This window comes from Bidens hawaiensis, unplaced genomic scaffold, assembly GCF_021521415.1.
Source record: "Bidens hawaiensis isolate Kalapana, Puna unplaced genomic scaffold, B.hawaiensis_p1.1 tig00028598_1, whole genome shotgun sequence".
Classification (NCBI taxonomy): domain Eukaryota; kingdom Viridiplantae; phylum Streptophyta; class Magnoliopsida; order Asterales; family Asteraceae; genus Bidens; species Bidens hawaiensis.
The window spans coordinates 65,937-76,063 of record NW_027505126.1 but is presented as its reverse complement, the minus strand read 5'-3'; the positions used below and the strand labels follow the sequence as shown (position 1 = coordinate 76,063).

Sequence of the window (10,127 nt, the reverse complement as noted above, 5' to 3'; positions counted from 1 at the left end):
TTAACCCGAAATCTGAAGAGGTTGACCCGATTAACAATCCTAAATCTATCCATATATTTTTAAAAACAGAATAACCAGTTTTAACAATTATTAAACGCCTCCTGTGTCATAGTACACATCTAAGATAAAGATAAAAACTTTAGACGCAATGTTAAATCAATATGATAGAAGTTCTGACTTTTGAATAGACCCTTTCTTGTACAATAATATCGATGACGTGAAATATAATAATAATAATAATAATAATAATAATAATAATAATAATAATAATAATAATAATATAATTAGTTAAAAAATATGTTACAACTTTTCTTCAACTCATGACATGTAATTTAACCGACACATAAATTTACCACCAGAACAATACATATTTTTTTGTTTTACTCTGCCTATTAAAATATATTTATATAAAAAGTTCTTTTTTAAATAAATTTGAAGGCCTCAATTAAATATGAGCTTAAAGCCCTTACTTGGTTTCGGCTAAGATCACGAATAGAGTCTAAATTTAATATGGAAGTTAGAAGGATATTAAAAGTTAATTTTGTACACATAGAAGACATTCTAATAAAAAAATAGAATGTTTTTAATACATATAGAAGACATTCTAATTATAAAAAAACAATTTTGTACATTTTTTTACCCTTTTTAATTATTTTTTATATGAAAACAGCTTCTACATGTGTTTATATGTAAAAGCTCTAACAAGATTATGTAAAAAAGTTTATTTAACATGAAAAATGATTTTTTTAGTATTTTTATACATGTAAAATGAAGAATTATTCAGTTTCTTACTTTTTTTGAGTCCCCTCTTGAACACACTTGCACACACATACACACATATATATATATATATAAATGTAAAGATAATGCCACGGCATATGTCATAATTATATTTACTTATTTTGTGGGTGCAAGCCGCAAGGGCACTTTTTACAATGGAAAATAAGCATGTATATCACTTTCTTGATAAGTCTTTTTATCTCATGTTTTATAGGGTGGTATGGACCACAATATTTTATGGTGAATCCAATTTTAAAATGCAAGTCATATTGAGGAGTCTATAAATATTTAATTTCAATGATTTAGAGTATTGGTGAGCATGTGAGTCTTGGTGACTTGGTCCATCATGTGATCCATATGCAATATGATATCCCATTTGTTGTAATATGAAGAAAAATATTATATTTAAAATATATTTAAATGAGTTTAGACAATTTGTATACACATATATTATTGCAACTATTGTACCAATATATTGGAGATGCAGATTCGATTCACACTTCGACCAATTTGAAGAAATATGGGTAAAGGGATGAATGATGACTTTAATCTCAGTTTATTCGACATGGGGCAAGGGTGTACGGATTCCATCCAGTTCCCATGCATCAAGGGATATGGTCCCGTGGCGAGAAGTCAACCTTGGACATAGCCTCAAAAAATTAGTTTACATGTGAGATTTTTGCCGTTAAAAAAATCAAACTATAAATATGTAATATATATTAAGAATGCAATATAAAATATATGATTAATAATTAAGTTATCTGCACAACAAAGCAAGAAGGTTCGAAAAACTATGATGTCATAAATATTTTGTAAAATATATTTAATTTATTGATAAGTTTCCAGAACAATTTAAATAGTCAAATATGAACCTTATAATTCCTTTTTTTTTACCGAAAAGATTGGATTGTTTTTGTCATTGATGAAGAAAAAAAACAGTAGATAAAAATGACAACAATTAAATGGATTATTATATAAGCAAACGAGACGAACCGAGCTTAGACTGGGCTAGGTCGAGCTTGGTCCGACATGCTTACATATGATTTGATTTCGAGCGAGGTATTTTCTAACAAACCTTCAAGCATTAAGCAATTTAAAAAGTTCTATCAGATATCATATTTTTTGGATAGAAGTAAAATAAACCATATCTTAATATTAGTTTGTCGTATATATTATTGATGGGAAATCAAACATGCCAAAAGCATGTATTGTTTTTGCGAGAGAACTTGGTTTCTATGCTTTGCTGATTATAATTGTTTTGGTTCAATCGATAAACTTTTATAACAGTTTGAGTCATTAAAGTTTCATATTGTAAAAGTTTCAATCCAATTGATTAGTAGAGTCATACTTCTCTGTTGAACCCCATCAAAGTGATGGATATTTTGTCAATACATAATTCTTTTAAATCCTCTTTTTTTAATTAGACAGAATTACAAATTTTGTCCTTTAAAAAAAGCCAAAAACCGGTTCGTGTCCTTTTCTAAGTTTCCTTGCAGGCGGTGTACTTTAAACATTTTTTTTCTACACGTTATGTCCTTTACGCTAACTGGGTTAGAAAAACTCAGTTAAATGCCCTCACGTGAGACGCATGTGAGGGCATTTTTGTCTTTTTGCCTACCCCTGCAAACACCATCATCAATCACCATCATCAATCACCAACCAATTCTCCATCACCTGTACATATCAGTTCTCTCTCTCGATCTGCAAGATCTTCTTCTTCTTGGTCTTTCAACACACTTTCTTCTCTCATCAATTCTGCTCAACATCATTCAGCTTCTTTCTATTTCTATTTCATTTCATTTCGTTATGCATATGTCTATATTATTCATCGCAGTATACACATACTACCGGAATTAGGGTTTTTTGATTTGTCACCGGAATCAAACCCGGAAAAAAAGCCCCAAATTTCAAACCCTAGTTCCGATTAAGCGGAACCCTAGTGACAAATCTACAGAATCCACAACCTTTAACAGAAAAAAATAAAATCAAACAACAAAAACCATTGTGATTTGTTTGGAAATTTGTTGTCTTGAATCCAAAAGGGTTTATTTTCTTGAATCTAAACCATGGCTATTGTCGGTTTTCCGGCCACCAGCATCTACGGCGGGGGTGTTTAGGGGGTGTACAGCAGCGGCTACAGTCGGTTTTCCGGCCACCACTCATGGCTATTGATTCCGGTGGTGGTGGTGGTGAGTCCGGCGGGGGTGTTTAGGGTGGATTTTTCTTAGCCTGTGATGGAGAATTGGTTGGTGATTGATGATGGTGATTGATGATGGTGTTTGAAATATTGGGTGAATTTGAGGACTAGAGGTGGGTGTGAGCGGAGATTGTGAAGGGTGGTGGAGATTGTGGTGGGTGTGAGGGTGTCTGCCAAGTGTTCGACGAAATGCCACTGAGAAGAAGTGATGGATTCGTGAAGGGATAACGGGGTTATGTGTGGCGACTGTAGGGTGGACTGACCTCGAGTGGTTTGGTGATTCAGTGTTCGGAGATTAGGGATCTTGAAGAGCCTCATGATGTGATGCCGGCAGCTCACGTGTATTTCGGGTTTGATTCCGGTGAATGACATGAAGAAGAAGAAGAAGAAGGGTAGGGAAAAAGACAAAAATGCCCTCACATGCGTCTCACGTGAGGGCATTTAACTGAGTTTTTCTAACCCAGTTAGCGTAAAGGACATAACGTGTAGAAAAAAAAAGTTTAAAGGACACCGCCTGCAAGGAAAGGACACGAACCGTAATTTGGCTTTTTTTAAAGGACAAAATTTGTAATTGGGTCTTTTAATTAACAATTATCACAGTTTTTATTAAGTTGAAAAGGATAGGGGGATAAAAAGGGGATTTAAAATAACAATGAATTGACGAAAATAACCCTCATCTGGATATGGTTTAATGGAGAAATATGATTCCGTTAATTAATTGGACTGAAACTATTACAATATAAAACTTAATTATTTGAATTATTAAAGATTTGTCGATTAAACCAAAACAGTTAAAAACAACAAACCTTATGGACTAAAATAATAGTTATCTCTATTTCTATTTTTGTAATAGGAAATATATTTTTTTTATTAATAATGAATTTGAAAATATTAAATACAAACATATGACGTCGTGTCCATGTCATGCGAATGTCAATTCTCAATATTATGAAACTATTATTGTTTCATGTTATGTATTACACCCTGGGTAGTGGGTATGATGATTTTTTCACTAAAATTTAATAGAAAATTATGCAATTTTAAATACAAACATATGGACTTACCATAAAAACTATCCGTATAATTCTTTCTATAAATTTATGCAATTTTCCTTTTAACTTCATAATTAAGATCTTAACCTTGTCAAGTTTAGAAATTTCTACTTCATAGTATTTATTTTTATGCACGTATATACTTTAAATTATTTTTAACTTTTACCAATAGTAAGTTATAATTATCATTTATTCGTTTTATTTTAGGCATTATTTTTTACATTATTACACACAATTTTGGTAGACATGTCAATGCACAATTGGTGGCTTCTATTTTAACAGTTTACTCAAATAGTCAAATAGAAAATACTTCGATTGTGGTAGTGGATATAAACTTTAAAATTTTCATATCATGATGTCATGTTATTGTCACACTTACAATTTATTATGGACCTTCAAATTATTATTTATTTACATAATTGAATATTCCATGATCGCTTTGGTTGCCAATGTTCTTTAGACTACTCGTAAGGATGGATAGCGTTCCTACAACAGCCCTGAGTATTATAGAGGTGTGAAGAGGCATAAACGTTTCTACAATAAAGACATATGTGTTTTAAGAACGCAACGGTTGAAATGGGGCATTAACGAACATTAACAATTATACATGTTTTTTTTAAATGATAATGATGTAATGAAAATGTCTCATTAACAAATATTAACCGTTATCTATAATTAAAGTACAACACATCGTCAACCATGCCACCTCACATAAACAATATAACAAAATCATTAAAATATTGTATATTAATTCATCATCCATTAGATTTAAAATATTAAAGTTACATCAAACAATAGAAATTTATAGCATTTGTCACTCTCATTTGTCAACGAATACAAGATAAAAAATACATATGTTTTTTTTTATATATTTATATTCTTTTACATAAAACACATTGTTTTGTTACTCATTCTCAAGATTGCTACCAGCAACATCCACAACAAACCGGTATCTAACATCGTTCTTCTCCAACCTTTCCATCGCGGTGTTGATATAATCCATCTTCACGACCTCAATTGTCGATCTCACCCCTTTCTCCTTGCAGAATTCGAGCATCTCTTGAGTCTCTTTCATGCTACCGATGAAGGTTCCCGTGATCGTCTTCCTCCCTTATAGAACACACAAATATAAAAGTTAGAACCATATGTTTACTTAAATATACTATAAACAAATCATTAAACACAAATATGACTTATACTAAGAAAATAAAGTAGCTAACCAAGCATGAGGAGAGGGGAGACGAATTGCAACGGGACATTGATCACGCCCATGATGATTAATTTTCCGTCAAGTTTTAGTAAAGACAGACTAGGCTCCAGAGGATGGTGAACTGGTACTGTATCAATAATATAGTCAAAAGAGTCAGCTAACTCTTGCATCCGGTTAACATCAGAGCTGATTAGGTAATCATCGGCTCCAAGGACATCGAGAGCCTCTTCTTTCTTCTTATCCGAAGAAGAAATAACAGTCACATAATGTCCCATAGCTTTAGCTATTAAAACGCCCATGTGTCCCACACCACCGAGCCCAAGTATCCCTCCTTTTAACCCACTCCCCTTTAGTCCGAAGTGGTTCAATGGGCTATACACTGTCACCCCTGCGCATAACAGTGGCGCCACCTGCTCCGGTGACATCCCCTCTGGTATCTTAACCACAAACCTATTTTCATTTAAAAAAAATAAACTAATTAAATATATTATAAATTTTATTTATTGATTCGAGGAAAAGCACGATGAATAAAAATTACTTTTGGTGGACGACCATGGAGCCAGCGAAACCGCCTTGAGTGGGTTTGCCATCGGTATAAACATCGTTGTACGACCAAATCTTTTTGTTGCAGTACTGTTCAACATCCGCGTTACAAGGTCGACAAGTATTGCAACAACCAACCAAACACCCAACTCCAACAGTGTCCCCTACCTTAAATTTGGTAACTTCTGGTCCCACCTCAGTTACCTCACCCACAACTTCATGTCTACATCCACCAACAACAAAACAAAACATTAGAAAAAAAAAACAATATTATCAACTTATCTTCACAATAATTATTTACCTTATTGAAAATCATACCACATACAATAAAGTTAATATAATCCCATCCATCCCTACCATAGGAACCTTTTAGCTTATTATTATTAACAGGTTATTTATGATTATAATAATTATTATTGGTTTAAAATAATTTAAGGGAGGGTGAAAAGTGATGGAAATAAAGACAGAAAGTGTGTTGTTGAATGGGTTAAATTAATACACTCCACTCTTATATTCTATGTTTAAATAAAAACTTTTTCAATAAAGGGTGTTTGTGCTTGTTATAATATGTATGTAACTAAACATACTGTATGGGATTAATTTTGTGATAATTGGCTAACAATAAATTAAAACTTTATGCACTAAAAGTTAAGGATAAAATCATGAAATCATAAAACTAACCCAGGAACCATGGGATAATTCGACATTCCAAGGTCGTTTTTGATCTGATGAAGATCGGTATGACAAACACCGCAACATATCACCTTAATCAACACGTCTTCAGCTCCGGTATTTCTACACATAAATAAATTTCAATTAAGTAACATGTTACTGATCAGTGCTATAACAACGTCTCATTTATATCATATCATATCATATATACATATATGGGAGAAAGAGTACCGGAGAGGGTAGGTGTAGGGGGACAGAACACCCGAGGGATCTCTGGCGGCCCATCCGGTAGTCTTTCTCTCCTCTTTCAAGCTTCCCATAATTTTTGGATACGATTTCTATAGAGAGAAAGTGTGTGTGAATTTTTGATGGCATGAACAAATGACAAAGGTGGTTTATATATATGTGTAGATAGCCAAAGAGGGCTGCTTTCTTATAAAGTCAACATGTTTTTTGTTTACTGAAGAAACACTAAGTGACCCGGTACAGATTATAGATAATCTGGGGGTTAAGTAATGTTTCCCACGAATGAGATCTAGCTGAGAAGGCTGTTCTTCAGGAGACCTGCAAAACAAACACCGTAAGCTCGTCACTGAGAAGGGGGGGTTCCTCCTTGTGACCACCCTCCGGCGTGAGAATCAGACTAGGTTGCTCTGAATATAAGTGTATATTAAGAGATTGCTAGATAACTGGATAGCAGATGATCTTACCATTCCAAGATGTTGGAGTATTTATAGCCGAAGGTAGGTTCCCTAGAAGGTACAGCCGGCTGAACAGTATTCCTGTTCAATCACCAGTAGACTATGCACAGGCCATACTGGTTGGTGGGTAGGTTACGGCCAACAGTAACAAAGTCGGCTGCACTATTCCACCAACTGTAGATTATGTACGTCCCACTTACTGTGGATTGTACGCAGGCCATGCTGGTTGGTGAATAGGTTACGGCCAACAGTAACACTATTCCACCAACTGTAGGCTGCGCATGCCCCACAGTAAGGGTTGGTGAGTAGGCAGCGGCTAATAGTGACAAACAGTACTAGAGGGTGTTCCTCCTCGCACTGTTGTCGGTGAGCTGTCACCCTGTGATTGGCTCATGGGCTGTTCTGGTCAGATCGTCTGTCCTATCCATACCTTGGTAAGTATAGTACAAAAGATCTTTCAGAATCAGACTGGCTCATTTAGGCGGGATTGTTCCCGCCTTGCTCATTCCTTCATGTGACTACTGAAGTAGCTAGTGTCTTGTGCGTGTAGCCCTGCTGTCTGCGGGTAGCCTTCCCTGATGGCTTGTATCCGCAACTGCGGGAACAGGCGGGGTACTTCACCATTGGGAGGCTTTTCCTGCGTGTACAGCTTGTGTACTGCGCGTAAGATTCTATGAGCATGGTGGGTCCTGTGGGAGCAGATGGCCTTTGCGCAGACGTCCCTGTTCAAGGTGAGTCTTGCGGGACCAACTGGTCTCTGCTGGGACCTACCTCTTCAAGTCCCCCCAGTCCAATGTTCTTCTCATGAATGTTTAATAAAGTGAGGTGAACTTTTGGACTTTAAGCAAGGGGTTTTGAAAAGGGTTTTTAGTTTTAAGGTTCTCCGTGGGGATTCTTCCCGCGGGTTTCCTAATGTCACTTGCAAAAATTCCCGATTTTTTTGCTTTGATCTTTGGGTATGATGCGGGTAGGTATGTAACCTTCTCGCAAGTCAGGAGCGTTGAGTCTCACTTGTGTGGATTCTCCTTGAGGTTTTAGTGGTTTTGAACATAGTGATCAATTATGTTTAAACCACCAATTCCATCCTGGAGCCTCAAACAATGTAGTTCTCGACGTTCCCGCTATGCGGGGATGTTATTTCCGTTTCCACAAGCATTGCCCAGAAGATCCTTCTTGGTTTCAATTCCCTGCGGAGCGCTAGGTATGTGAAGGGTTTTGCCTTAACACTGTACCCGCGCTCGTCTTACGATTACTTTACTTTCAAGGTACCCCTGGCGTCAATTCCCTGCGGGTGCTAGGTACGTGAAGGGTTGTGCCTTAACACTGTACCCGCACCCGTCTTATAGTTACTTTGTTGCCGAGGTATTCTTGGCTTCAATTCCCTGCGGGTGCTAGGTATGTGGAAGGTTTTGCCTTAACACTGTACCCGCATCCGTCTTATGGTTACTTGGTTGCCAAGGTAAGGGGTATTTTCCCGCTTACTTTTGAATCTTTTTTGAATTTTGAATTTTGAAATTCGAAAGGTTGGTAAGGATAAGAACAGTCCAAACATCTGAAACGTCGTGCGACGGTTTCTTCTGACTGTGTCAGGACGTGCAGGAAGTTATGGTGACGTGACAGAACATGGTCATTCCAGTCGCTTTTTCAGGCGCGTGGGCGTGATTTTTCGGGCGCGTGGCCGCGAAATTACTGGCACACGTCCTTTCAACAGCTGTTACCAGCTTGCTTTTTGCCACGTGTCATAGTTTCATTGCACCTTTGATTTCTCTCTCCTCTGCATTAAATTCACCGCATTAATTGCGATTACTATATAAAGGGGGAGAGGGTTATTTGCAATTCACACTTTTCACTCTTCTCTTCATCTTTAAGGCGATTTCCGGCGAATACTCCTTTATTCAATCGAGCATTCTCTCGAAATCGCTCTCTTCTTCCTCTGCAAGATGTCCTCTCGTGATGCTGAAGCTATAGCTGACGACAGGGGTACTGCTGGTGAGTGCCAGTGTGCTCTGCCCGGCGATCAGTACCGGTATGTTGTCAGGAAGTTCATGCTCGATCATCTCGAGCCTGAGTTTCCTGAATCCCACCAGACCGTGTACGATGCCCCCAGAGGCAAGATCGGGGTTTATGCTGCATTTTTTGTCTATGGGAATCTTAGATTCCCATTGACAAAATTTGTTTACCGTGTCCTTGAGAGGCACGGTGTTCATTTGACCGAGCTGCACCCCATGGCGATCGCCAAGATTCGCCATTTTGAGTGGGTGTGCCGGATTTTGGGCATCGAGCCCCATGTGGACCGCCTGATGACCTTCTATACCTGGAGGTGCATCCAGGGGTGGTACACCCTGACGACCCGCATTAAGGGTCTGAAGATTTGCGACACCGAGCGCAGTCTTCGCGCGTGGAAGCAGGAATTCTTCTACATTTCTGCCCGCGCCATCCCCCTTGCCATGAAGTTTAAAAATGGCCAAGCGATACCGAGCCTTCACGCCCCCAACTACCAGGAGGCGGAATGGTTTTCGAAGATATCCCGGATCCAATCTCCGGTTTACCGGTTTGCGGAATCCGGGATGGTTATGTTAGGGATGAGCCGGGTGTGGAAAGATGCGTCTCAGGTTCCCATCCTTCTCGAATACGGTTTGAACTCTATTCCCTATGGTATGTCTTGTCTTTCTTTTTGATACAAGTTTGTCTTCTAACTGTTTCTTTTCTTTCAGAGGGAAATAATTTGGAGTCGCTTCTGTTCCCGCGGGAAACCGACGGTCCCGCGCGGATGGGTACTCGTGCTCTGGACGAGGGCGAGTTGCCCATCCTGGAGCAAACGGCGGATCGTTTTGTGGAGGTCTATCCGCTGGGCCACGAGATCCTGAGCCACCGGCGGCCAGGTAAGGCGATATTCTTTCCTCAATCTCTCAATGCTGTACCCGCTGTTGGAATTCTTGACCTGTCTTCTTCTGAGGAATCCTCAGATGCTC

The 10,127-nt window shown here is 37.9% G+C and overlaps 1 protein-coding gene across 1 annotated transcript; it reads right to left on the bottom strand.

Moving 5' to 3' along the window:
- Positions 1 to 4,791: 4,791 nt before the first annotated feature.
- LOC143610889 (cinnamyl alcohol dehydrogenase 1-like) lies at positions 4,792 to 6,840 on the bottom strand. The gene is made up of 5 exons (XM_077085245.1): positions 6,686 to 6,840; positions 6,464 to 6,577; positions 5,778 to 6,005; positions 5,250 to 5,689; positions 4,792 to 5,139 (listed from the first exon to the last, which is right to left on the bottom strand). The coding sequence occupies exons 1-5, from the start codon at positions 6,772 to 6,774 to the stop codon at positions 4,934 to 4,936; spliced, it is 1,077 nt and encodes a 358-aa protein (XP_076941360.1). The 5' UTR covers positions 6,775 to 6,840; the 3' UTR covers positions 4,792 to 4,933.
- Between the last annotated feature and the right edge of the window lie 3,287 nt (positions 6,841 to 10,127).